Consider the following 27,933-nt stretch of genomic DNA (forward strand, 5'->3'; position numbering starts at 1 on the left):
TTAGTTGCCAGCACTACGGCCAGCAATTTTCTCCTGGTGATGCAATAGTATCGTCCCGCGGAACTGAAAGTCTTGCTGTAATATTCCAATACCCGCTCTTGACCTCCCTGGTTCTGACTAAGCACGGCTCCAGCGCCAGGGGGGTCCGGGAAGGTGAGAACGGGCGACTCCGTCAACTTTGCCTTGAGAGAGTCGAAAGCTTCTTGGGCGGCACGGGACCAAACGAAAATACAGTGGGCTTCAGTGGCGAAGTCCTGGACAAATTTACGGTAGTAGGAACATAGGCCCTACATGGATGGAACGCTTGGAATATTTCCGACTCGAACTTTCGGCGTTGGTCCGAGTGGAGTATAAATGGGGCGCCATAGCAGCAAGATACCTCCCGTTCAAGTGCTCGTGCTACGGGTTCTACCGTCTGCAGCAGTGAAGGTGAGAACGAGCGACTCCGTCAACTTTGCTTTGAGAGAGTCGAAAGCTTATTGGGCGGCAGGGGACCAAACGAAAATACGGTGGGCTTCAGTGCCAAAGTCCCAGATAAAAAGCTTCGGTGTGGAAAACCTGACTATTGCATGGACTCAGCTTCAGACCGGCATATTCCAGACAGTCCAAAACCTGCTGCAGGTGACTAAAATGCTACTCTGTCGGGTGAGACCGAACGATGATATTCTCTAGATGGACCAGCTCCGACTTCCGGGTGCCACCTGCGAAGAGGCTGTCCATCAGTCGCTCAAAGGTAGTCGGAGCATTTGTCAGAGCAAACGGAATGACGTCTTCGGCCTTGAGTCTCTATCCATTTCCACCTGCCAGCACAGTATCCGCTCTGCAAGTCCATTGTCGAAAACCAACGGGAACCGCGTAGTGTCGTCAAGATGTCGTCTATCCTGGGCAGCGAATAGGAAACTTTAACGGTGATGTCATTAAGTCGCCGATAGTCTACGCAGAACCACGTAATACCCTTTTGATCTTTTGAGTACTACCTCAAGGCTATACCACAATTTGAAGAAAATAATCTGAAGAGTTATCTGGACGCAATCGAAATAGTGGATTCGATAAAAGGATCACATGAACGCTTGGCGGCAGCAGTATTAAAAAAGAAATTGCAAGACCATGCAAGAGACTTGATAAAAGATAAAACATTACTTACAGCAGTAATGATAATTGTATATTTAATTGAATTGATAAAGCATTTACTACAATTTCAAATACTTGTTCAATTAAATCTGAATTTAACTTTTGAATATTTTTTACGCTTTGCGCTTCTAATACCTTACAGTTTATTCCATACATACATCCCATTATGTGTTAAAATTCACGTCCTCTGATTTTAGTTGTAGATGTGGACGCAATTGTCGTAATAATGAACGATAACTGTGGTCCGTTTCATGGATGGCCCCTTAATGATATATTCTTTGACATTTAGCGGCGCTATCTTACCATGCTGTGTCACCCTGTGCTCACAGTTGATAAGTCGGTCTTGTTTACACCGGTAAACCCAAATTTCGTGCGTTGGAAATTAATTTTAATGGTAACTTGAAATGGCGCACGTTGAAACTATTCCGGTTACTACATTCCGGAGCCACTTAAATATACTAAATGATCCGACGACAAATGAAGAAATAAAGTTGAAAGCCACGCAGGAGTTAAGTGAACATTTTGATATGATCATACAATCTCCGTCTTATCCCTCGTTTTTGGAAAATGCACTAAAGATATTTATGCGTATATTACAAGAGGGCGAGCCTCAATTTATACAAGAGAACACGATTCAGCATGTAAGTACTTGTTTGCTTTCCAAATTGCCTACTGTAAAATTTTGAATTTTCTATGTAAGTATATATTGACATATGTACATACATAAATACATCCATTCTGTGCACATTACCGTATACATTTTAAGCCTTAAATAAAAGCCGTAGTACACTTGTACGGTAAAGCACGTTCGTCTTCATACATAAGAATTTACACGTAGAAGTTTATTTACCTCCCAAATCAAAACCATCCCGTTCCGAGTTTGGGTGAACTATCTTGATAAACAAAGAAGTTTTTCATACAAGAACCTTCCTTTGGACCGAGCGTTCCTTTGGCAGCTATATGATATAGTGGCCCGATCCGGACTATTCCGACATATGAGTTGCCAGCAACAAAAATTCGGTTTCAAGTTTCAAGACGATAGCTTTAAGACTGAGCGACTAATTTGCATAGAACAAGACAGACGGAATGGCTATTTCAACGCGGCTCTTGATGCTGATCTATAATATATATACTTTATAAGGAGATGACCTTCTGCATTATGGTTGCGTATATGTATATATATATATCGCATGCGCCAAACGTTCCTATTAAAGCATCTGTGGATCCATGTATCACCGAGAATATGTTCCGTATTGTCGCTCTAAGCTTTTCAAGCTTAAGTTGAATAGAATCTTTATTCGGCAAAAACATTACGCCAAGTGTTTTGGTTGTGTCAGACGCTGAGATCGTTATCGGCTTGGCTGCGTATGTAGCGGAAAACTCAAAAGAATTGGAAAACTATGATTCCAACGTATTTGTCCGGCTAGCTCAAGGTAGTTTACCTTTAAGTTGTCCTTCTGAAACTGGTAAATCATTTTTCTAAATTATATCATTAAGGAAAGGCTGATGATTGGAACCGCGGTTTTTAACATCAAATATTTAAAGAAGTTTCTGAGGCCTGTTGCGCTATCACAAATCAAAGATTAATTTTTGCTAACACACTTGTAATTTTAATACTGAGCGGCCGTCCATTCCCAGTACGTTAGCTTAGCTTTTGAAAGCGAAATCTTCTACAAATATCATCTTTCCAATTGAGAACGGTCTGAACAATGACAAAACATTAGTTAAAACGTCATTTACATGATAAGCACGTAATATTATTAGATAAACTCTTAACATAAGTTTTCAATAACGCAAATTATTAATCAATTTGTAGGTTCGGAAGCTTATTTTGGAGATGATACACCGTTTGCCCATAACAGAAAATTTAAGACAGCATGTTAAATCGATAATAACAATGATGCTCAAATTATTAAAAACTGATAACGAAGAAAATGTGCTGATAAGTCTGCGTATTATAATTGAGCTGCATAAACATTTTCGTCCATCTTTTAATCCAGAGGTAAGTATTTATTAATTAAATATAACACAATTCACTCCATATTATTTGTAAATAAGACCATAAATTTGTAATATCTGAGTGAAACTTAGGTTGAGCATATTTTAAAACAGGAAGCTTGTAGTTTTCCTGGTTTGCATAACCGGGTGGAAATTGCTTAACCGGGTGGAAACGTAATACTTATTTTTATCTCGAACACACAAACTTATTGGCTAATTACCATTTCGCAAAATAACAAACTTACAATATAGTTACATCTATTTATTGTTTAACATTTTAATTCCCACTCAATCCAATCTGTCTCCAATGAATTTATAGAAATCTATATCGATCTCTGGAGAGTATGCAGTTTTTTGGATTCCGCCCCATATCTCGCAATATCAATTTATCACAAATTCCAATTGGAATCATACGACAAATTTTAAGCCACAAACTTTAGGCTTCTAACTTCGCTAATTAGGCACATAATCATAATCATTTTATTTTAAGTAATCTTAGTGTATCCATTTACCTATTAAATAGGTTAAGCAAGTGAAAAGAAAGTAGAGAAAGTATCTGTTCGAAGTTGAAGCGATTATTAATAAATTCCTCCTTTATTTTTAGATTCAGCTTTTTTTAGGGTTTGTTAAAGAAATTTATACAAATCTTCCAAATAATATAACATCAATCTTCGAAACTACAAATGATATTTGGATAACTGACCTAAAAGATTTGGATTTGGAAATGCTTTTGCCTACGACATATTCAGTTAAAACTATACACGTGGAGAAATCACAGGAGCACAACTCGCAGCAAATGATTGTAAGTATACTTTATATTTTAACCGCTTTCAACACAATTTGTATATATAGAGCATCTACGTCTGTTTGATTATATTGTCCTTGAACAAGTCACTCAGTTTTAAAGCTGTTGTCAATATTCTGTTCAGGGCCTTTTTATCCTTGTATTAAATTATCTATTCGAAACTATTTAGTAAGTAGATATTTGGTCTTTGTCTATAGGCTTAGTTTCGTTCGTTTTTGTACTTATGTAGCCGATTGTTTCAATCGCAAGCTATACTGAAATACTTACTCTCATTAAAATTTTAAAACCGTAAGCAAAGAATTATGTTAAAAGATTTGTTTTCTTTTTTTTAATCTACCTATAAAAACCGGGCAATGTAACAAAAATGTAGGTTTCAGCATTAAAATATATTAAATCTGTGTTTATTGCAAAATTATATAAAAATGTCATTCCTTATTCCAGTATAATCTCCTTCCTCGTGGAATATTGTCCTTGAAAGTTCTTCAAGAGTTGCCAATTATCGTTGTGCTGATGTACCAAATTTATAAGAATGCTGTCCACCAAGAGGTCGCCGAATTTATTCCTTTGATACTTACAACTATTAATTTACAACCAACTGTAATTCAAAGGTAAGATATAACAAATATTTGCGCTCTAGTTACCCGTCTGGGAGTTGAAAAAATTACGTGCACACAGATTTCGTAAAATATTATTATAATTAAATAGTGTATATGTGTTTTTGTTGTTGATTGTTTAAAAAGTATATTTTAAATATTATATTGCTAGGAATACATCACAAAAGGAAGTTTTTGTAGACTTCATGGGAGCTCAAGTAAAAACACTTTCATTTTTGGCATACATTGTGCGAATTTATCAGGTATTTTTTCTCCTTTTATGTACACCAAATATATATAAACTAAATATATTATCTTTTTCAGGATGTAGTTATGGCTAACTCATTATCTGTATCAAATGGTATGCTGAATTTGATGGAACATTGTCCGAAAGAAGCTGCCCATCTACGGAAAGAACTTTTAATTGCTGCGCGTCACATATTTGCTACAGACTTACGTCAAAGTAAGTATTTTTTATGAATTACAACAATAACATTTTAACTTTTTATTTATTTGTAGAATTCATTCCATCAATAGAAAAATTATTTGATGAGGATTTGCTTATTGGAAAAGGGGTGACTTTAGACTCCATTCGCCCATTAGCGTATTCGACATTAGCTGATCTTGCACATCATGTCCGCCAGAGCTTAAGTTTGGATGTCCTGATAAAAGCAGTACACTTGTTTGCAAGAAATGTCCATGATGAGACACTTGCTGTTGGCATACAAACTATGTCGTGTAAGCTTTTATTGAATCTAGTAGATTGCCTGCGACACCACAGTGAGCTAGAGCCACAGCGTTCTAGAAATATTCTAGGAACACTATTAAAAGTGTTTGTAAAGAAGTTCGAAACTATCGCGCAAATTCAGCTTCCTCTGATTATTCAAAAATGGTATGTTTGTATGTCAAATAATAGAATAATACATAAGTAAATGACCTTATTATAATTTGACTATATTAATGACTTACTATTTAGTTATTTCTGCCCTTACCCCCTTGAAAATGAGTAAAAATTGTATAATTATAATGGGAACAATAATAGTTTATTGTCTATGCACATGTACTTATTTCCCTGAGGTATCTACAAACTTTTCTAAACTGCCATGTCCGTCTGTCTGATTTCAAGATATGTCGATCGGTTAAGAAACACAGAAGCTACTATAGAAATGGCTGGCATTCCTATAGCTGACAAGCACAAAACTCAAGAATTTATGTATAAGTGTGCATTCATACATTTATAATTAATGCAAAAGCTTTAGAGTATCCCCTATAGCTTGATCGAGATTGAATCTTAGGCAACGCAAAGATGACTTATCTTGTTTTAATTGCTTCGATAACATTTTAGGGTATCATTTTTACCATTGACCTTTTAAACTAATCCATTTAATTTTGATGTAGCCAATAAAATATAATAAGAGATATGTAAATTTAATTATTGTTACATGTTATGGAACAAAGGCATACGAATTAAGTGAAAATTACTAATGCGAATTATAAATTCTTCTATTCAATCAGCAAGGGACAACCTCAAACCGGTGCAACATCCCATCTTATTGGTTCACTGACCTTACCTGCTATCCATTTAAACGACATAAAAGAAGTATGTATTATAAATTACACTGTAACAATAATATAAAGATTTCATCGTACATATCCCTAAATATAAGAAGTTTTTCCTCTTTCTGAACAGTGGTAGGCTGTTTCGTTTTAATTGCATAGTAGGTTCAATAAAAAAATGTTTCTCGTATGCGTTTTTCGTGAGCAATTTCACTAGATAACAAAATAAATTATTTTTTTATATCTGTTACCAAGCCTACTATTTTAGATAACATGATTAGACAAAAACACTTAAAGAATTGTTCTATGATAGGATTTAAGTAATTGAACATTAAAATCTCATAAACATCGAACCACTATATCATATGGCTGCCATAACGTAACGGAAGCTTGGTTCTGGGGTCAGGGTATCTCCCAGTCGGGCATTTCCGACTGGACCACTCTTGTTTAATTCTATATCAGTGCTCTAATTATTGTTATATTTCATGTAATCTTCTTCTACAACTAAGGATCAACTGGGGAGCGAACAAAATAAAACGTCGACGGGTTCACAATTAATTTGTTCAGTAAATGTAGCCGAATTTCGAAGTTTAGTCAAAACACTTGTTGGAGGCGTAAAAACGATTACTTGGGGATTTTTCAACTCAAAGGTATAGTTTTTCAAATTGTTATACAATTCCTATGTTATTCGTATTTTTTTATTATTAAAGAGTCATGTTTCGGATCCAAGTTTACAAATGCAGGACAAACTTTTTAATCCCGAGATCTTATGCATATATATTGACTTGGTGCATTTTGCAATGGAAGCATTAGATATATATACAATAAACGTTAATCCAAATCAACAACGGGCATCTGGATTGATTTCACGCAGCAAAGAAGAAAAGGAGGTTTTGGAACACTTTAGCGGCATCGTAAGTATATAAGAAATTTGGCGTGTCCACAAAAATAACGCAATAAAATACAAAACAAAGCAAAAAGAACGGATCTTTGGGAAAGCTCATCGGCAGGGTCATTTTATACCATTTTGCACTCGTAAGGATCAATACTATCAATTGGCATTCAAAAAATTAAATTCTAAATTTTTTCCAAATTTCATGAAAGTGTTGTTGTCGTTGTCGAACGACGGGGTCGACTAGAAAATCGAAACTTTGATGATTTCTTTAAATATCTCGGGTAAATATCGTTTGATTTTGATACCTTTTTTGAATTCGTACGGATCCCTACTTCAAACAATTTAAAAATCGATGGGTTAAGGCCAAATAATGTACGATTTTGGAATGATGTACCATTTTGTACAAATCGACAAAAAAAATAAGGGGTTACATATTATAAATCTATAATAAGCACAGACTTAAGAGGGCCAGCCTCCTGCTCATCATTTTACTACATTAGAAATAAAAGCAGTTTAAATAATTCTATTGTTAAAACATTGATTTTCAATATGATACTTGGACATAAGTTTGAACCCGAAATGCCCCTTTGAGCACCAAGGTATCTCCAATCAGTCTGTCAGTTAGAACAAATAGTTTTATATATATATACTTAAATATATACATTAACTTTTAATATCTATGCATTAATTTATTTTTACTTTTTTTTCAGTTCCTCATGATGCATTCTCAGAATTTCCAGGAAATATTTGCTACCACAATTGACTTTTTGGTGGAACGCATCTACAAAAATCAGGCGCTTCAGGTTATAGCTAACTCTTTTTTAGCTAATCCCACTACTTCGCCACTATTTGCGACTGTGTTGGTTGAGTATCTTTTGGAGAAAATGGAAGAAATGGGCTCAAATGTTGAGCGATCAAACTTATATCTTCGGTTGTTTAAACTCGTTTTTGGAAGCGTCAGCTTATTTCCTGTTGAAAATGAGCAAATGTTGCGGCCGCATCTTCACAAAATAGTTATTCGTTCAATGGAATTGGCGTTAATTTCAGACGAGCCCTACAACTATTTTTTGCTACTCAGGGCTCTATTTAGATCAATTGGAGGTGGAAGCCATGATCTGCTATATCAAGAGTTCCTGCCCCTGTTACCTAATTTGTTGGAAGGATTAAATCGCTTACAAAGTGGATTTCATAAACAACATATGCGGGATCTTTTTGTTGAACTTTGTTTAACAGTTCCCGTTCGTCTCTCATCTTTGTTACCTTATCTTCCGATGCTCATGGATCCGTTAGTTTCTGCCTTGAATGGTTCCCCTACTCTTATAAGTCAGGTAAAGCAAACTAATTTACTGATTTTAAACCTTTTAAGAATCCAATATATACTTTCAGGGCTTAAGAACTTTGGAACTTTGTGTCGACAATTTGCAACCTGATTTCTTGTACGACCATATACAACCAGTAAGAGCAGCTTTAATGCAAGCTTTATGGAAAACACTAAGAAATCCGGACAATGCAGCGCTTGTTGCTTTTCGTGTTCTTGGAAAATTTGGTGGAGGTAATCGAAAAATGATGGTGGAGCCGCAAACGTTACATTATGATCATAACGAAAAGCCAAAGATCGCAATAATTACTTATTTTCAAGAATATGATAAACCCATAGAATTTCCTGTCGAGTATGCAATTACGTCAGCCTTTAATGCATTGAGCTCAAACACTACAGATCAGTTTTATAGACGGCAAAGTTGGGAAGTAATCCGTTGTTTTTTGGCTGCATTTATTAGTTTGGATGATGAAAAGCACACCTTGTTGAAATTGTTTACTCATAGTGATTTTGTCGAAAGTAACATCATGAGTTGGCCAATATTTCATAACAAAATCGACGCCTCGACTGTTCGTGGAACTCATCTGAAAGCTCTCATTGGTATGTTGGTAGCTTCAGCCACAAAAGACCTACGGGATTCAGTGTGTCCCGTCATGGCAGCTGTTGTAAGACATTATACAATGGTGGCGATTGCCCAACAGGCTGGACCTTTCCCACAAAAAACTAGTGCATCAAATGGAATAGATCCGATGGTTTTAATTGATGCGCTAGCTGCTTGCATGGGCCATGAAGAAAAAGAATTGTGCAAGCCCGGCATAGCTTGCATGGGAATAATATTGGACACTGCTGCAAACATAATGGGAAATAAAGATAGGGCTTGCAAATTACCTTTAATGCAATATTTGGCAGAGAAAATGACAGCATTGTGCTACGATCGCCCATGGTATGCCAAAGTAGGCGGTTGTCAAGCCATTCAATTTCTATGCAAGCACATGTCTTTGCGTGCCCTGTTCCAGCACCTGTTCAATTTTTTAAAAGCCTTCATGTTCGTATTAATGGATTTGGAGGGAGATGTTTCTAATGGCGCACTGGATATAACGAAAAGCTATATGAAAACCATGTTGGAGATTTGCTTGTCGCCCATAAGTATAAATTCTCGAAATGATGAAATAGAAGACTTACAAGTCAAAGCCACGTATGAAGTAATTCATGAGCTCGTACGTCATATAACAAGTCCGAATTCCATTGTAAGAGAAGAATCCATGTTGTTACTGAAACACATTGGATTAATCCAAAAAAAGACTGTTTCCGAGGTTATGGACCCACATAAAGACGTCCTGGCAGATATTATACCTCCGAAAAAACATTTATTAAGGCACCAACCTGCCAATGCACAAATCGGTCTAATGGACGGTAATACATTTTGCACTACTTTGGAACCCCGTCTCTTTACAATTGGTAAGTATTCCTTCAGTCTAACTACTCTTAAACAACTCTTAAGTAAATAAACATAAGAAACACACCATAACAAAACCATTTTATTTAGCAAGATATTGAAAGACAAACTGGCACAAATAAAGTGTTCTTATTCTTCAAGCAATTCATACGTCCGAAACAAAAGTTTTTACCCAAACTAACGCATTTGATCCCTTGTTTGTCATGCACAGTTTGTCACCAATAGTTAAACTAACTTATCGTTATAAAAACATTTAATACACTTTTCATAAAGCTTGAATTCCAATTAACTTCACAAAAGGTGATCGTGCATAAACTCTGTTATAAATCACACATTGTAACAGAATAGCTCAGCATAACTTTGAAAATAATTGAATAATATAGATAATCCCACATTTCTTTCGTGGGATCATGAGAGTCTTCTTATAATTCAATCATTCATTTTGTTTATGTATCTTTTTTTCCAGATTTAACAAATACTTACCATAAATTATTTTTCCACGAATTATTAACCTTGAGTGAAGCCGAAGATGCAACATTAGCTAAATTGGATTGCTATAAAAATGTCACAAACCTCATACCATTACGAATAAGTGCGCTACGAGCTTTAGCTGCTTGTCATTACATTAATGATATTGGATATAAAGAAAAAATAATTAACATTATTTTTAAAGTTATGGAGAATGATAAACCGGAACTGCAAGAAACATCTTATGTTTGCATGAAAACATTTATTTCTGGTATTACGCTTGATAAAGAGAAGGTAAGCCAAAGTTGAAAATAATTATAATTTAAAATTTTATTGATTTTATGACGATAAATAATATGAGCTTATAAAAATTAACCAAAACGGAAAAACATTAGACAAAAGCGACACAATATTCCATTCACCGAGAAAGAATTCAATCTGTACAGAAACAATTCTGGTTGCTTGTCCTTCGTGGATTAAACTGGGATCCTTGTGTGCAGTTACCACCATAGTCCAGTAGACTTCTGTTCAAAAATCTTTCTTCTTTAAATAATCGTAGAATTATGCTTGGTGACATAATTATTCATTAATTAATAGCGTGCGAAATCGAATCTTTTGGGTTGGCTAGTCAATTGACCCTCCTAGACTAACACGTAATTATACATCTCTATCGCCTAAATTTTGTTCTATGCATCCTCTGATGATGATTAAAACAAGAATTACAAAGTAATCTGCTCGAAGTCATCTCTTCAGCGTAATCTATACCAAACTATTTAAAAAGAAGATAGGTTGTCGTTTTTGTACTTCGCGACTCGTGTCGAAAGTTACAATACTACGCCCATCGGTCGGCTTGGCGGGAGGTGGGATGCAGCACTTTTCATCGGCATTCAAAAATGAATTTTAAGGGACTAGAACCAATTATCACCTGTTTGCTAGCCCAAACTCAGACAACTAATCCACACAGACGTTAGTTGGCAATGACTGAAAAAAATGACTCAAAAAGAATACTCGTACTCAATTATTTAATGATGCCACTAATGCCATACGAGATAAATTGGTGTATTAAATTTATTTAATAATAATAATTACAGGTTCAAGCTGCAATGCGACCTCTTCTGCTAAAACTGGGAGACCATAGGAATTTGTCAATTCCTGCAATAAAACGATTATCATATTTTACTCAACTTTTTCCACAAATGTTCAATGAGAAACTTAGTGAACAAATATTGCAGCATTGTGCGAAGATTATTGAAATATTTGTCGGCCAATATAAGTGCACTAACGAAAACGTTAATTTCTTTGCTACATCTAAAGGAGGAGAGTATGAACAAAAAATTGTGACACTCATTGAAATGTTTTATCACATTACGGCTTCGTCAAAATATATTGAAAAGTTATGCCAATTGGTTTTACAAACGGAAAAAAATCTTATGATAGAGGCATCCAGTCCATATCGCGAAGCGTTAATTATGTTTTTACAACGATTTCCATTAGAAACAGTTGATCTTTTTATGACGAATTCCATTATGAAGGACCCTCAATGGAATCGTTTTTTTATATTTTTATTAAAGCATAAAAATGGGCAACCATTTCGATCAATTATAAAGAACTCCAAATACACAATCTTAATGGAGTATTTAAATTGGACGGCAGCTTTTAGTAATACACTCAAATATAATGTGCAACACCAAGCTGTTCTTATCATTTTTACTCTCATGGAATTGGATGACCAATGGATTCCAACTAGACCGGATATCGTAGATGCGTTAAGAAATACTTGGCGGACTAGTTTGTACTCAACATGTTTGGAAAACGTTGCTTGTGATATATGGCATTTGGTCGGAAAAATACTTCTGCTATATTTTTCGAATAACACAAATGATATTGACCTACTTTTCCAACTCTTGAGAGCCTTGTGCTTACACTTCATCCCGGATGTCTATTTTTTGCGCGATTTTTTACAAAATACTGTAGCTCAAAGTTTTACCGTTAGTTGGAAAAGAAACGCATTTTTTTACTTCGTTGAAAATTTTAATAATAATACATTTACAGAAGATTTAAAAGCAAAAATAATAACATCAGTTTTAATTCCTTGTTTTACCGTAAGCTTTGACAAAGGCGAAGGAAATAAACTAATTGGGGCTCCCCCAACACCTTATCAAGAAGATGAGAAAAACATTGTTTCGGTGTTTATCAATAAAGTTTTTGATCCCGATAGACAGTATGATGATGCAGTAAGAATTGCTTTATTACAACTCGCTTGCTTACTCGTCGAACGAGCATCACAGCATATTCACGATGGCGATGCTAATAATAAAAGGCAGGGTAACAAACTTAGACGCTTGATGACATTTGCGTGGCCCTGCCTACTAAGTAAAAACTGTGTAGATCCTACTGCACGATACCATGGTCATCTATTACTTGCTCACATCATAGCAAGACTAGCAATTCATAAAAAAATCGTGCTTCAAGTTTTCCATTCGTTGCTAAAAGGACACGCCCTTGAGGCAAGACCCATTGTAAAACAGGCTCTAGACGTGCTGACACCAGCTATGCCACTTCGCATGGAAGACGGCAACACTATGTTAACTCACTGGACAAAAAAAATTATTGTTGAAGAAGGTCACGCAATACAACAGCTGTTTCATATCCTTCAACTGATTATACGTCACTATAAGGTAAGCCATTGCGGAATTTTACTTTGCCAAAAATACATTTAACCTAATTTAATCTATAGGTTTATTTCCCCGTTAGACATCAGTTGGTGCAGCATCTTATACACAACATGCAACGATTGGGATTTCCTCCAAGTGCGTCTATTGAACATAAAAAGGTGGCTGTCGACTTGGCAGAAGTTATAATTAAATGGGAACTGCATCGCATAAAACAGGATGAAAAAGATGTAAAAACTGCTGAGTCCGAAGAAGATTTAAGGGACATTCAGCTGTCTAAGCGGTTGGGAAACGAAACATCCGAAAATAGAAAGAAATTGGCTGAGTCAAATCCATCTTTGGCACAAGGAAAGTAACAAATGAAATTACAAATTGAAATTATATAAACTTATATTTAACCATATAGGTGCGGGAACTCACATTAAATCTGAAGACGTTCTTCGATCAATAGACAAGTCATTTTGCGATACTGTTCTTAACTTTCTTATACGATTAGCATGTCAAGTTAATGATGTACAACCAGGTATCATTTCCCCAGGAGAAAACCTATCAAGGAGGTAAGAAATAACCTTATCTTTACATAGTGTATTAACAGTAGAGTCGAGACTTTTGTTGGGGGAACGAGCTCGCAGCGCAAGCTGCATTTGGTGTCCGCAGAAAAGGGTTCAGGGTATCCCCTAGTCGGGAATTCGCAGTTACGAGTTCTACCTCTACTTTTCTTACCAGCTGTATCTTATTAACATTGGTCTACTATATCATGTTGAAATAAAAAAGATAAATAAGTATTAATATAAATCAAAGTTCTGCTTATCAAAATATCTTCACCAAACTCAGCAATAACGAGTTTGATAATTCGCCTCACATAACTGCAATACCGACTGTAGACATATGGCACTTTTAATCTTTGGCGTGCCAAAGATAGCAATTATATCTTGTTCGAAATATTTGTGTGCTTATCTATACTTAACCTTATTTACTTGTAGGTGTATCATGCTATTAAAATTGGCTATGCGACCTGAAATTTGGCCGCAGCCATTTGATATCAAAATCAGCTGGCTGGACAAGGTTCTGGCAACAATAGAGACACCTCATCATAACTTAAATAACATATGCACGGCAATCGATTTTCTGACGTTTCTGACTACAATATTAAGTTCGGAGCAATTGGTGACAATAGTGCGACCGGTTCAGCGCGGTCTTTCTTTATGTATTATTCACCAGAATACAAGGATTGTTCGCTTAATGCATATATTTTTAACACGACTTATGGCTACTTTTCCACCAGATTCACAGCATAAACATAACGATTTTGACATTTTGTACAGTGCCATTAGCAAAATGATAACAGACAACCTTACGTTCTATGAAAAAAGTCCACAACCGATTGCCTCTTCGTTATTTGGAACTTTAATGATTTTAAAAGCTTGCACCACTAATAATCCAAGTTATATAGACCGCATATTAGTTCAGTTCATTAGAGTTCTAAATCGTCTTACAAAGGATCACATCAATATAAGTACAAATAATACGATCAACACTCAACCGTCTGATTCAAATTCTCTGGCTCTTGAGCTGTTAGTCCTATCATTAGAACTAATCAAAAACAGAGTTGTTATAATGAGTGTTGAAATTCGAAAACTTTTTATAGGGACTATCTTAGTCAGCCTTATAGAAAAAAGTTCTGAAGTTAAAATTGTAAAATGTATTATTAAAATGCTTGACGATTGGGTAAAGAGTAAAGAATCGAATATTTCAACTCATGTTCCTTCGATACGAGAAAAGTCTGCACTGCTTGTAAAATTAATGCAGTATGTTGAAAAAAGATTTACCGAAGAGGTTGAGCTAAATGTTCAATTTTTAGAAATAATCAATTATATATATCGCGACGAAGTTTTAAAACAAACGGAACTAACAAGTAAATTGGAAGGAGCTTTCTTAAATGGTCTTCGATTTCAAAATCCACATATTCGAGCAAAGTTCTTTGAAATTTTGGATGCATCAATGCGCCGTAGACTTCATGATAGACTTTTATACATAATATGCTCACAAGCATGGGATACTATTGGATCACATTATTGGATAAAGCAATGCATCGAACTGCTTATTTTAACAACTAATACTATGACACAGATTCAGTGTTCAAATGAAAGTTTTAAAATTCCTTGTATAACTTCTGTGATACCCTCGAACCCGTCTGATTCCCAAGAAAATACATTTGTTTCATTTTTGTCCGCACAATCTGAATCATTTGAAAATGTACAGAGTGTTAATGATAAGGACGACGTGTTTGATATTGATTTGAAACTTGAATTCACATCTGTTCGCAAAGAAGATTGTCACCAAATACTATCCACAAGACGTGATACGTTGGTGGAGCTCATTTACAAGCAAGCGGAATTCCTAGAAGCAAACCGAAACATACGCACAGAACAAATGCTTGTTGCTACATCACAGCTATGCCACATGGATACACAACTTGCTGAAAGCGTTTGGCTATCAATTTTTCCAAGCATTTGGAATATATTTACTGAAGATCAACGAACAAATATATCTAAGGAACTAATACCCTTTCTTTCATCTGGAACAAATGTCAATCAGAAAGATTGTAGTCCAAGTACCCTTAATACGTTCGTAGAAAGCTTAACTAAGTGTGTTCCTTCGATTTATATTCCACCAAATCTTTTAACATATTTGGGTAAATCTCATAATCTTTGGCACAGAGCCATATTAGTATTAGAAGATTTGGCTGCGGAGCACTCCTTACGGAGTGATATGAATATTGCGGATGTAAGTCAGCCAGAGGCCGACCTACAAAATTTGAATAACATATATGACTCTCTATCTAAAATGTACTCCGCTATGCACGAGGAAGATCTATGGGCAGGTCTTTGGCTAAAATTTGCACACTATCCAGAAACAAATATAGCCATTTCATATGAACAAATGGGATTTTTTGAAGAAGCACAAGGTGCTTATGATCTAGCTATGACAAAATTTAAACAAGATCTAAACAGCGGCCAAATAAGTGTTGATGTTAACAGCGAACTATTGTTATGGGAAAAACATTGGATGCGTTGTGCAAAGGAACTTAATCAATGGGATATTTTATTAGATTATGCTCAAACAAATAGAGAAAAAAATATGTTCCTTATTCTAGAAAGCTCTTGGCGGGTACCTGACTGGAATCTTATGAAAAATGCGTTGTCCAAAACGGAGCAGTGCTATTCCAAGCAATATGGATTCAAATTGAATTTATACAAGGGCTATTTATCAATTCTGTATCAAGAGGATAGGCAAGCCGCCAGTGTTGAGCGTTATGTTGAGGTTGCTTCGAGTTTATGCATAAGAGAGTGGCGGCGCCTACCCAGAATTGTATCCCACATTCACTTGCCATATCTTCAAGCTTCTCAACAAATTATGGAACTGCACGAAGCAAGCCAAATTCATCAGGGCCTAACGCAATCGAGGAATTCTTCCTTACATGACATGAAAGCCATTGTTAAGACTTGGCGCAATAGATTGCCCATTATTTCAGATGATTTATCGCATTGGAGCGACATTTTTACCTGGAGGCAACATCACTATCAAATAATAACTCAGCACTTGGAGCAACAATCCGATCAAGGAAGTACAATGCTGGGAGTGCATGCATCAGCGCAAGCAATTATTTCATTTGGTAAAATAGCTAGAAAACATAACCTTACTGGAGTATGCCAGGAAACACTATCTAGAATATACACAATACCCTCGGTTCCAATAGTTGATTGCTTCCAGGTAACTACAAAATATTTTTATTATTTATTATCTTATTTATATATATTATAATGTATAATACCTATAATTTGTATACATATTCTGAATTCTTTACAACCGTGAATTAGGAAATTTTAATTCAAATAATGCTGTTGATTTAATATTAATAACTAAAAGTACTTCGGTTTAGAATCGGGATCGGAATTTAAAATTCCATTTACAATTTTCACACTTGTATTGAAATCGCGCACGAAATTGAATTATATATATTCGTTGGCAGTCTCCAAAAAGTGAAATGTATGAAGCTAAGGGTTCGAACCAACGAGAAGACTGAAGAAAGAATATATTTTTATATTAGTGTTTTTGATAAATTTAAACTATTGAAATTTTCAGCCAGTCTTTACTTAGTTTGTTGATTGTGTCGCAACAGGGACAATGCGAATAACCTGGTAGAATAAATACTTGCTATCAAGTATAAACTCAATTTAATTTTAAAACATGAGGTCGATTTAAAATTTATAAAAATATTTATTATAGAAAATACGGCAGCAAGTGAAATGCTACTTACAAATGCCCTCGACATCAGGACGCAATGAAATAAACGAAGCTCTTGAAGTAATTGAATCAACAAATTTAAAATATTTCACTGGTGAAATGAATGCCGAATTTTATGCACTGAAAGGCTTGTTATTAACGCAAATCGGCCGCACAGATGAAGCAGGAAAATCTTTCAGCGCAGCAGTTCAACTTCACGATGGACTTACTAAAGCATGGGCTATGTGGGGAGACTATATGGAACAGATATATCTAAAAGAAAAACAAATTTCCCTTGGTGTTAATGCTTTAATCTGTTTTCTACATGCCTGCCGTAACCAAAACGAGAGTAAAACCAGAAAATATATAGCTAAGGTTTTGTGGTTTTTGTCATATGATAATTCAAGCGACACCATGATTAGCACTTTTGAAAAATATGTGTCTGGGATTCCTCCATCCTATTGGCTGCCGTGGATACCTCAACTACTTTGTTGTCTGGAACAATTTGAGGGCGATGTTATATTGAATTTGTTGAGTCAGGTAAGTCTCGCTTATGCTGAATATCATTAATAGGCATTTACATTACTCCACATTCTTTTTATATATTAACATATCTAAACACTAGTACACATCCGCAGATGTGTGCTTCTAATTCCTTGATCCTCACCCTATGGGAAATGTGTCCCTAAAAAATTTAACTTATGTGTTAACTTAACAAAAACCAAAAATGGAAAAATAATTATGGTTTTAAATTGATTTTGTTTTTAGATTGGAAGACTATATCCGCAGGCAGTCTACTTTCCGATTCGAACTCTATATCTAACTTTAAAGATTGAACAGAGAGAAAAACATAAATCAGCTGAGCAGGCGGTATTCGCTGGTAAATTAACGTCTTCCGTAAGTACCACAACTTTAAGAGATTCTTATTTTTTTTCACTTATTTTTTCTTAAATTAAAACATGATTTATTTTGTAGAATCTCGAAAACATGGCATCAGTTTGTGGCAGAAATCAAGTGACGGTTGCGTCGGTTAACCCAATAAAAGCTACACCACCCATGTGGAGATGTTCGAAAGTAATGCAACTGCAACGTGAAGTTCATCCCACTATTTTAAGTTCGCTAGAAGGAATTGTGGACCAAATGGTTTGGTTTAGGGAGAGTTGGACAGAAGAAGTTCTTCGTCAGCTACGACAAGGTTTAATTAAATGTTATGCTATAGCATTTGAGAATCGAAGCACAGTTGTCAACGCAACCATAACGCCACATACATTGCACTTCGTTAAAAAACTGGGATCAACTTTCGGTATCGGAATTGAAAATGTGCCAGGATCTGTCGCATCTTCTATATCTCACTCTGCTGCATCAGAGTCTCTAGCACGACGGGCACAAGTAACATTCCAGGACCCTGTTTTCCAAAAAATGAAAGAACAATTTACAAACGATTTCGATTTTTCTAAGCCAGGAGCGATGAAATTACACAATTTAATATCGAAATTAAAAACGTGGATTAAAGTTTTGGAAGCAAAGGTGAAAAAGTTACCGACATCCTTTTTAATAGAAGACAAGTGCAGATTTTTATCCAACTTCAGTCAAAAAACCGCGGAAGTTGAACTACCCGGAGAGCTGCTGATTCCTTCATCATCTCATTATTATGTGCGCATTGCTCGGTTTATGCCACGTGTGGAAATAGTTCAGAAAAATAACACTGCTGCTCGAAGGTTATACATAAGAGGTACAAATGGAAAAATTTATCCTTACCTAGTAGTTCTGGATTCGGGGCTAGGGGATGCGCGCCGGGAAGAACGAGTTTTGCAGCTCAAGAGAATGCTTAATTATTATTTAGAAAAACAGAAGGAAACCAGTCGTCGATTTTTAAATATAACAGTGCCACGAGTAGTTCCAATTTCACCGCAAATGCGACTAGCTGAAGATAATCCCAATAGTGTTTCATTGCTGAAGATATTTAAAAAGTGCTGTAATAATGCAAAAATTGACTACGATATGCCGATTGTAAGGTACTACGAGCGGCTTTCTGAAGTTCAAGCGCAGGGTACACCAATTTCGCATACAATTTTAAGAGAGATTTTCAGTGAAGTACAATGCACTATGGTGTCAAAAACGCTTCTCAGGCAATGGGCCCTAAACACATTTGCTGCAGCCACCGACTATTGGCAGTTTAGAAAAATGGTGAGTTTACATTTAAGAATCGCTATTTCTTGTATTAAACCAAATAATTAATTTTATCTTACATAAGCATTTGAGAATAAGTTACACTTGAAAATGATTTAATTTGCTCAATTTTAATCTTTTGTTTATTTCCAGTTAACACTTCAGTTGGCGTTGTCATATCTATGTGAGCATGCTCTCAATTTAACACGGCTTAATCCAGATATGATGTACCTTCATCAGGATTCTGGACTCATGAACATTTCGTACTTCAAATTTGATATACACGATGATAAAGAACAATTTAATCAACATCGACCAGTGCCGTTTCGACTTACCCCAAACATTGGCGAGTTTATTACAAACATTGGAATTTCCGGGCTATTATCTGCTGCAATTGTGGCAACAGCTCGTTGTTTTATACAACCAAACTACAAACTAAGTTCAATTTTACAAACTATCCTTAGAGATGAAATTATAACTTTGCAAAAAAAAGGATTTCGGCAGAGTAAATTAATGGACACATCGCAGGAGCCTTGTGTTGATAATAACCCAATGGAAAACACTATTCGTGTCGTGAATTCTACTGTGGATATAATTTTATTACGATTAAATAAAATTTCTTATTTCGACAACATAGAAAAAAAGAAAATTTCTGCACTCATTCAATCCGCAACTAATATAGACAACCTTTGTCGAATGGATCCAGCCTGGCATCCTTGGCTTTGAAATGTTCAAAAGGATTATATATATAATATAGGTTAAAATAATGATATTGATTATAAAATAAATTAAATTTGTATTCTAAATTATAACACATTAGATATGCTCTTTTTTTTGCTTACGTTTCGCCAGTTTCAAAATACGGATGTAGAAATAATGAGTAAGAAACTTTTAAAGCTTGGTATAAAATATAAATAAATATAAATGTACTAATATATGTCGAATTATATAATTTCTTTATCAGTATCAATTATTATTAATTTTTGATAGCTTATTCCGTTATTGTGTTTTTGGCTGAAGACTATCAGGAATGTTAAGAATGTGGATGACGGCGTCCCCCAAAGACCAGTGAAGGTTGTTTAAAAAGAATTCAACCTGTGCATTTTTTAAACTTTTTATTAATATTAAAACAATTTGTAAACAACTCGACAGTTTGGTTAATGTTATTCAAAATACGTACATGTAAAAACTATATATACACATATTTATGTATAAACATAAACCAAAGTTCACTGTGTAGGGGATTAATTTGGTTACTCCCGCATTTGTAGAATTGCAGCATTCTGTAGCGAAATTGAGAATTTTGGGATACAAACTTTTCCAAAACTGTACTTTCTGATTATCTGCAAGATAGCCTGTATTAAAGCGTTCGTCAATTATTATATAAGAATAGTTGGGTGGCGCTATTGTGCTCCATTTGACATACACGTTCGACTTAGTAGGATTCGATGTTTTAGCAAAATTCGCCCATAATGTCATAATAATGTCTGCCATCTTTTTATCGGTTGAATTCCATTCTATAATATTGTTTACGTATGGAATACCCCAGACAAATATCTGGTCAAAATATTTTGGTACTCCTATCCAACTTGGTAGATCAGGACGAATCGATTTTGACCGAAACTTAAATATATAACTATAAACATTTTGATGCATACTTACTATGTCTACAAACATTTCTAATGGAGTTATATATGATTTTTCAGTATGAGCATTGATTAAATTTGTATTAATAGGCATTTGTTCAACATTATTTTTATCAGAATACATAAAGCTTATTGCATCAGAAATGATAGGAAAGTTTGTGCAGAATTGGTTGCTACCCCTTAGTTTATAAATATCATTTAGTGCGATGTCTGATAAAAAATTTGAAAGGTCCTCTGGACTTAACTCTACCGAAATGTATTCCTTCAAAATTGTAAGAACATCCTCCATGTCAGTTATTCCAACAATCACTGGTACTTTATGATAAGTTCCACTTCTAAATAACGCTTCCGGCTGGTTTTCGACAAATGGGTATGATGTATTACTTAATCCAGAATCCACAATGGGACCCCATTGAATTGAGGGTAGATTCTCAGATATGATTTTAGCGTCAACTCTCTTAAGGCATTGAATAAAAATTGACGTTGGTCTTCGAGCACATCCGAATATATTTGATATTTTATCCAAATCATTATTGAATTCATGCGGAAATCGAAGAGAAATTAAAGGATTACCGGACATTATAATAGCTTTGTGGAAAGCTCCCTTTGACCATTCCCCGGATGTCATATGCAAGGCGGTGCTGACAGCTCCTGCGTCATGGCCCATTAATGTGATCCGATTCTCGTCACCTCCAAAATAATTTATATTTTTCTTTACCCAGTACAATGCAGCCGACTGATCCATCAGTCCAAAATTGCCTTGCGCCTCTCCATCGTCAGTTGAAAAGAACCCAAAAATATTTAGTCGATATGAAAACGTTACAACTATAACTTTTTGTTTAAAAACGAGCTGAAATGGCTCAATGTCATATGGGCTGCCCATTGAAAAATTTCCGGAGTGTATCCAAACAACTACGGCATATCCATCAACTTCGGGTAGTCCTAAAAATAAATATTTCAAGTTAAATTAATTTTAATTAAAATTCAAGTGGCATGGCAAATAACATTTGCAAATGCTAGTGTGAATTTGTGGGCATTCAATATTAGGCTACAAGAGTCCCTGTGATTTTAATGCTTTCCTCATTCTTTGGGAATGTCAATGGAATCGGCAAAGCGTGGAAATGAAAGATCTTGCAAATGACGACTTCACAAAGAGGCAGATTTTTTAAGAGTAACCAATATCAAACTTTTTCATTTCGAGCTTTGAAAATAAGTTTGAAGTCGGACTTAAAACTTCACTAAAAAATATTAGAATCGCACTTTCCACTAATGAAGCTTGAAATTTGCGAAAAGTGTGAAACAGAATTTGGTAACTCTAGCCAAACAATAGTGGGATATTTTCAAAAATGGTTTTTATTTGACTTACTGATTTATTGAATTGCAAAATAATTATTTCTAAGCGGAAAATGATAAATTATTTAATTTTAAATCATTTTTTTGTGTTCACTTACCGTCAGGTACAAATACATTCAAATGTAAACAATTCTCCTCATATTTCCTTATTGCAGGCTCGTTAATATTTTTGCCTGATATAATATCCAAAACTTTATCTAATTGCGCATTAATTGATGGTCGGGCTGGTTGCCAACAGCTGGATGCAAATGTTGTTGCGTTGAAAATTCCTTTCCATGGCGGCAATTCGATATCGGGCGGCGAGAATCTTGCCGCGTGTGCATATCGGATGCCCAAATAGGCTTTTATATTTTGTGTTCGGTACATTTTTAAATACGTTCCAGCTATAATTCCATTGCCGGGTATATGTATAAATGGTGCATCTACGCTATTTACACGCATGTATAAGAAATTATAATTGACGTAGAACAAAATATAAACATACAAATTCTTCAAGCGCATCTTGAATTTTAGTTTTGTTTGCACATGCCTGGATGGTTTAAATTAAAATATCCAACGCGATTACACATCAATTTAGTTACCAAGGTAAAACAAAAAAATAAAATAAAACCAAACAAGCTAATAAACGCTGTTGCCAAGCCATTGTGGCCATGGAAACAATCAAATTTGGATGTTAAGCCTTTGTTGCTAAGGAATTCACGAGGTTGCCGATGCACAAATTAAGATATAATACAGCTTAGATGTAGTGCGTAAGCTGGAATATTTAACCAGCTCTATTACTTTTTTACCCAGTTTTCGACATTTAATTCTGGCGAACTCCACTTCTAGCTGAAATTTCCATCCAGGAGCAGTAGGAAAAATATCTGAAAATGAGCTTGAAGCGGATCCGCAAATTATGTCACACGCATAGAAGAAGAAATGCTTCCAAAGACCTTTCTAAATGAATTTTGAAAGCAAAAAAAAAAAAAAGCAAACCTGATTTTGAAGATATTCGAATGGTAAACAAAAAACTTTCATACAATATATTTCCGCCGATTTACCACAGTATCGGGTGGAATTTCGAAAATCGCGGAAACAAGTTTTCATAAAGCTCTCATGTGGGGCTTTGAAAGTAAATTTAAGACCACTCGAACGAAACTTGGAGCTTACCCAAAAAAACTAATTTTTCCGCATTTTCCCTAAAAATTTTCAAATTAATTTTCTGAAAGATTTGTTCGAATAAGCTTATACACGAAATTTCGCCTGTTCAACATATTTTTTGTGTTGCAAAATATTTTGTTTTCGAAAGTATTTGCTCAAATATTTGCAAAGCTTATATATTTTTTTATATTCATATTTTTTATGTTATATTTTACTTTTTCAACGAAGGAAGAAGGTTTAAGGTATCTTCTAGTCGGGCACTCCCGACTAAAGTAGTTACAGAGTATGACATCCTTTCTATAATTTAAATCAAAGAATATTCATATATAGTGGGCTTTCATTTGAAAGTCTCGTTTACCAAATAAATACACTTATTTTCGACAAGACATATAAGAATCAAAAATATATATAATATGGATAATGAATATGCATCATGCCAAAATTTTTCAAATGGCTCCAGCACTTCGGCTCGTTCAGATCTACCGCCATGCACAAAATCCAAGAAGGATATGAATGCAGGAAAAAAATCTGAACACGAAAATTCGCCGCAATGTTCCAACATAATCACAACCTCAAGCACGTCGTCAACAACAACCATTTCGCTGGGCGCCTTAAATTCCGATACCCAATTTCAAAAAGGAGCGGAGCACGAACCTCCACACATTGGCTATGAGCTGAGTGTAGCCAAGTCCATACTGCAACAATATAGTACATTAAGCGGAGACAACTTGTGAGTATGTGAATTCAATAATTAAATTACGGCTGTCATTAAAATTATAAAAAGGCTTTTTCATTATTTGGCAGTCTAATTGCATAATTAAAAGCGATCAGTACCGTGTATTGATTAAAATGGGCTCAGACAAATTTTCTATATACTTCAGTGTCCAATGTATTCGAGAATTTATCCTAGTTTTTAATTCAATGTTAGTCGACATTTACAATTTTTAAGTATTATTACATAACATGCATAACCCAGAAATATGTTGTTCGGTTGGGCGATATATTTTTTTTTTTGTGACCCTAGGAAACACTTGCCGCTTTATGGATGGGGACGACCGTAATAGTAAGGCTCTATAAATCAACCGAGTACGACAGCGGTGACATCGAGTTTTTAGGGGTAGGAGGAAAGCTTAACCAAAGCACGGTGGCTGACAAATACCTTATGCCTAGCAAATTTCATTTGAGCAAAGCTAGATTTATCAAAACTCTAGACCTTAAACCCTTGACAGAGCGGCATCAAGAGAAAAGATCGCTGCAGACAAGTCCAGTAGAAAGTTCAAAGCAAATTGCAGAACTTCCTCTTGGCGGTTGCTGGGTTCCATCGGCACGACAACGTCTACTTGGTGCTCGGAGCGAATATGTATCCGCAAATAATCCGCCCGGGGTTGATAACCAACCAAGTCGGTCTGTCGGTGGTCCTCGGAACCTGCAGCCAGGGACGCCAGGACACGCCTGACCTCCCACCTTTTCAAAGATCTCCATTTGTCAATAGCATTTCAAGGGGTGCGTGATTCGAAACATTCGAAATATTACACCACATTATATCAATAAAAATCGCGCCATCTCATTTTTACGCAACCATCAGAAAATTGCCTGTACTCGGCATCAACAACCGAGTCGATTTCGCCATGTCCATGTGTATGTCGGGTTGTTCCGACTGTAGCACTCACACAACCTTATTTACCGCACATGGCGTACAAATATAAGTTTTTTTCTTCTTAATATTGTAGATTTGATCATCTAAGTGATATTGTAAAACGAGTTGTTGATGAACGACCTCCAAATGTTATCGATTTTTTTGAGGAATTTAGTCGAAATGTGCGCGAGCAAAAATTTCATGTACCAGAACGTTTTCCTCCGAACGGCGTTTTTGCAGACAGTCGAATGTTTCGTCCTGCGAAAAAAATATTGTGTTCAATGAAGGTATTTATTGCGTTTAGGTATATTTAATGATAATAATTAGAATTATCATTAGTTACTCCACAATATTGAAGGTTTTGACTTTGGCTGCGAGGAGGACCTTCCCTCTGAAGAGGCATTTCCATATGTTGATGGTGACCTTCGCATAGAACTTGATGATTCCATGCGCTTGTTTGTAACATTTAACGAACGTGTTGAACAGCTTCAATTCTATTGGAACCAATGCGGCTTTCATATAAGCAAAGATGATATCTTTCAATTAGCGTGTTCCATAAACCGACTACAGACACATCCATCAATAATGCAATGTCGATTTTGGGGTTGTATAAATGGATTGAAAGGTTCTTACTACATTGTGGAAGCCTCACTCACACGCGAGGAATTGAATTCTCGAAAGGCTATGATGGAAGAAGAAATGCGAGAAAAGCAACTTCCGTTTAAAATGAGGAAAAATCAGGAGCAAAAGCCTTTACCAACTCATATTGGCCCCGAACTAACTCCAGGAGTTTATGGATGGGAAAATTATGCTTTAGACGATTTGGAAAAGATGACACCAAAAGCTCAACCAGTTCCTTTAGCAGAGGAAATCGAATTTTACGATATACCACCAGAAAATGTGGGACGTGGATGCAATCGTTACTCGTATTTTGTGGTTAACTGCTTGTACAATGATTGGATCGAGCTACCCATTGTTACGCCACGACAAATCGTAGTTTCTCGCGGAATCAAAAAGTTCTTCACTGGCGATTTGGAGGCTGATGTAGTATCATATCCATGCTTTCCAGGAAAGGAAAAACATTATTTGCGTGCAATGATTGCTCGCATTACAGCTGGCACCCATATTGCACCGCAAGGTTATTATCGTCGGATGACTAAGAAGGAGCAAAACCTTTTTGATGGCATCAACCTGGACGAAGAAGAGGAAGTCGAGGAAGAAGAAAATTTCAATGAAGGTGAAGAAGAAGAAATAACAGGTAAAGTATTTATTACTAACTGTTTAATAACATATTTCCTTAGTTCCCTAAAAACACTTTAATACCCTTCCATTCCCAATGGAGATTTCGCCAAACCCAAAAAAGTCAAAATATATAGTCCTGATCACCATCAGGTAGACACGATAGTGCATCGAGTATAAAGAAATCGCCTAATGACATTAATGATGGATGAACTTGACAGTTGATCTATATTATTCTCTGTTACATTTACTAATGAAACTTTTATCTATTAAGATAATGACGTAATGCTCATGAAAAACGAAAGGTTTGAAATCGAACCATTAAGCTCTTTGGCAACTCCCGTTGCCTGGGTTCATTGCCGAGCGAATATCTTGAATCAGGGTCGTGTTGTATGGTTCGATGAAGAGAAGGCTCGCAAGGAGCGGGAAAAACAACTTGCGATGTATTTAAGGGCGCGGCTATTGGAAGAAATGGAGGAAGAAGTTGAAGAAGAAGAAGGTGAAGGAGAAGAAGAGGGTGACGAAGAAGATATGCTTGAAGGGTTCATTCATCCAGAAACAGGGCCTGATCTCTTATCGTCATGTGCGAGCGACATGAGCAAAGAATGTGCACATCCCTGGCTGGTGCGTCTTACGAGCAGGTATACCAATCAAAAGGAGCGCTTGTTGGTGCTGCAATCAAATATATGGCCTGGGGCTTTCACCTTCGTTTTTGAAAATACCTGCGAGTCAATATATTTGGGATGGGGACATAAATTTGTCAGACGCAACATACCATTCAAGCATTTGGCTATAGTTCAAGAGGAATTTCCACACCAGGCCGAAGACTTTATTGAAGCTACGGATCCAACTCTTGAAGATGAAATCGCGTATAAGAATTGGCTTTTAAGTAAACAAAAAAGGAGTCCGAGCCTTGGAGAAGATATTGCTGAATATGACGCCGATGATTTGGACGATAACTATGACAACGATGACAATGATGATTAAAATTATAAAAATAATATAAGTTATTTGTAGCACTTAGTATGTCAATGTTCTCTAAATAAATACAAATTTAATATTCATAATTATCGACATAATATAGATTCTTAAAAAGAAGATCCCGATGCAAAGTGAGTGCTTAAAATATTTTTCAAGAAATCCCTTAACAATTCGGTTGCAAAATCGGTAGAGCCCAATACCGGAATGATAGACGGCCAGCAAGAATGTCCTGTCAGAGGCTCCCTCGCGTACCTGAAGCTAAGTCATCTAGATAGGGGAGCTGGAGCTGTGTGCCTTATGTGGCTTATTTGAAGGGTCGTACAGCGAGTAGCTACAGCTACAGTCGCTTCCCAATACGGAACGGAAAGGACCGAGGAACAGAATTGAGAAGCGGGCTTAACACCGTCAAAATATTCCTAAAGGAACGCAAAAGTTACAAAGGCCAGAAGCTATTTTTAAAGTATTGAAGAGCCACAGCTGATGGATGCCGAACTGGTGGACTGCGCGTTACAAAGGCCATCAAATTAGCGCTATGGCCAAGGCGTACCCGCAGAAGCTATTTTTAAAGTATTGAAGAGCCACAGCTGAT

The 27,933-nt window shown here is 35.8% G+C and overlaps 3 protein-coding genes across 6 annotated transcripts; 2 read left to right on the plus strand and 1 right to left on the minus strand.

Annotated features, from left to right (window-relative positions):
* Nucleotides 1-1,464: 1,464 nt before the first annotated feature.
* On the plus strand, nt 1,465-20,284 carry Nipped-A (Transcription-associated protein Nipped-A). The gene is made up of 21 exons (XM_064687583.1): nt 1,465-1,772; nt 2,948-3,133; nt 3,734-3,931; nt 4,376-4,542; nt 4,700-4,790; nt 4,852-4,990; nt 5,047-5,419; nt 6,043-6,127; nt 6,594-6,734; nt 6,795-6,998; nt 7,690-8,307; nt 8,366-9,755; nt 10,220-10,515; nt 11,313-12,899; nt 12,959-13,239; nt 13,298-13,450; nt 13,877-16,667; nt 17,184-17,720; nt 17,949-18,077; nt 18,156-19,367; nt 19,503-20,284. The coding sequence occupies exons 1-21, from the start codon at nt 1,536-1,538 to the stop codon at nt 20,073-20,075; spliced, it is 11,388 nt and encodes a 3,795-aa protein (XP_064543653.1). The 5' UTR covers nt 1,465-1,535; the 3' UTR covers nt 20,076-20,284.
* A 163-nt stretch (nt 20,285-20,447) lies between these two features.
* Nucleotides 20,448-22,971, minus strand: LOC135432099 (acetylcholinesterase). 4 transcript variants are annotated; one of them, XM_064687573.1, is made up of 3 exons: nt 22,833-22,971; nt 22,447-22,770; nt 20,448-21,937 (listed from the first exon to the last, which is right to left on the minus strand). In XM_064687573.1, the coding sequence occupies exons 2-3, from the start codon at nt 22,712-22,714 to the stop codon at nt 20,517-20,519; spliced, it is 1,689 nt and encodes a 562-aa protein (XP_064543643.1). In that variant the 5' UTR covers nt 22,715-22,770; nt 22,833-22,971; the 3' UTR covers nt 20,448-20,516. The 4 variants fall into 4 exon arrangements, with proteins under 4 accessions (XP_064543643.1, XP_064543642.1, XP_064543644.1 ...); XM_064687574.1 differs by having other exon boundaries at nt 20,598-20,704; nt 20,776-21,937; nt 22,447-22,926; XM_064687575.1 differs by having other exon boundaries at nt 20,760-20,937; nt 21,012-21,937; nt 22,447-22,930.
* Nucleotides 22,972-23,826: 855 nt separating this feature from the next.
* Nucleotides 23,827-27,430, plus strand: Rsph4a (Radial spoke head protein 4a). The gene is made up of 4 exons (XM_064687389.1): nt 23,827-24,218; nt 25,219-25,411; nt 25,464-26,382; nt 26,638-27,430. Exons 1-4 carry the CDS (start codon nt 23,902-23,904, stop codon nt 27,348-27,350), a joined length of 2,142 nt encoding a protein of 713 aa, XP_064543459.1. The 5' UTR covers nt 23,827-23,901; the 3' UTR covers nt 27,351-27,430.
* The last annotated feature ends 503 nt before the right edge of the window (nt 27,431-27,933 follow it).

This window comes from Drosophila montana, unplaced genomic scaffold (genome assembly GCF_035044405.1).
Source record: "Drosophila montana isolate Dmon_TW-CO22-7 unplaced genomic scaffold, ASM3504440v1 contig_3200_1, whole genome shotgun sequence".
Lineage (NCBI taxonomy): Eukaryota > Metazoa > Arthropoda > Insecta > Diptera > Drosophilidae > Drosophila > Drosophila montana.

What these genes read in the sequence shown, in the direction of transcription:
- Rsph4a (XM_064687389.1), top strand. Translation starts at nt 23,902, where the DNA reads ATGGATAATGAATATGCATCATGCCAAAATTTTTCAAATGGCTCCAGC. An exon ending in ACATTAAGCGGAGACAACTT is followed by an intron (nt 24,219 to 25,218) that starts GTGAGTATGTGA and finishes TTAATATTGTAG; the next exon opens with ATTTGATCATCTAAGTGATA. An exon ending in AAATATTGTGTTCAATGAAG is followed by an intron (nt 25,412 to 25,463) that starts GTATTTATTGCG and finishes AATTATCATTAG; the next exon opens with TTACTCCACAATATTGAAGG.
- LOC135432099 (XM_064687572.1), bottom strand. Translation starts at nt 22,849, where the DNA reads ATGCGCTTGAAGAATTTGTATGTTTATATTTTGTTCTACGTCAATTAT. An exon ending in GAATGTATTTGTACCTGACG is followed by an intron (nt 21,938 to 22,446) that starts GTAAGTGAACAC and finishes ATTTATTTTTAG; the next exon opens with GACTACCCGAAGTTGATGGA.
- Nipped-A (XM_064687583.1), top strand. Translation starts at nt 1,536, where the DNA reads ATGGCGCACGTTGAAACTATTCCGGTTACTACATTCCGGAGCCACTTA. An exon ending in ATTTAAACGACATAAAAGAA is followed by an intron (nt 6,128 to 6,593) that starts GTATGTATTATA and finishes TCTACAACTAAG; the next exon opens with GATCAACTGGGGAGCGAACA. An exon ending in TTACGCTTGATAAAGAGAAG is followed by an intron (nt 10,516 to 11,312) that starts GTAAGCCAAAGT and finishes TAATAATTACAG; the next exon opens with GTTCAAGCTGCAATGCGACC.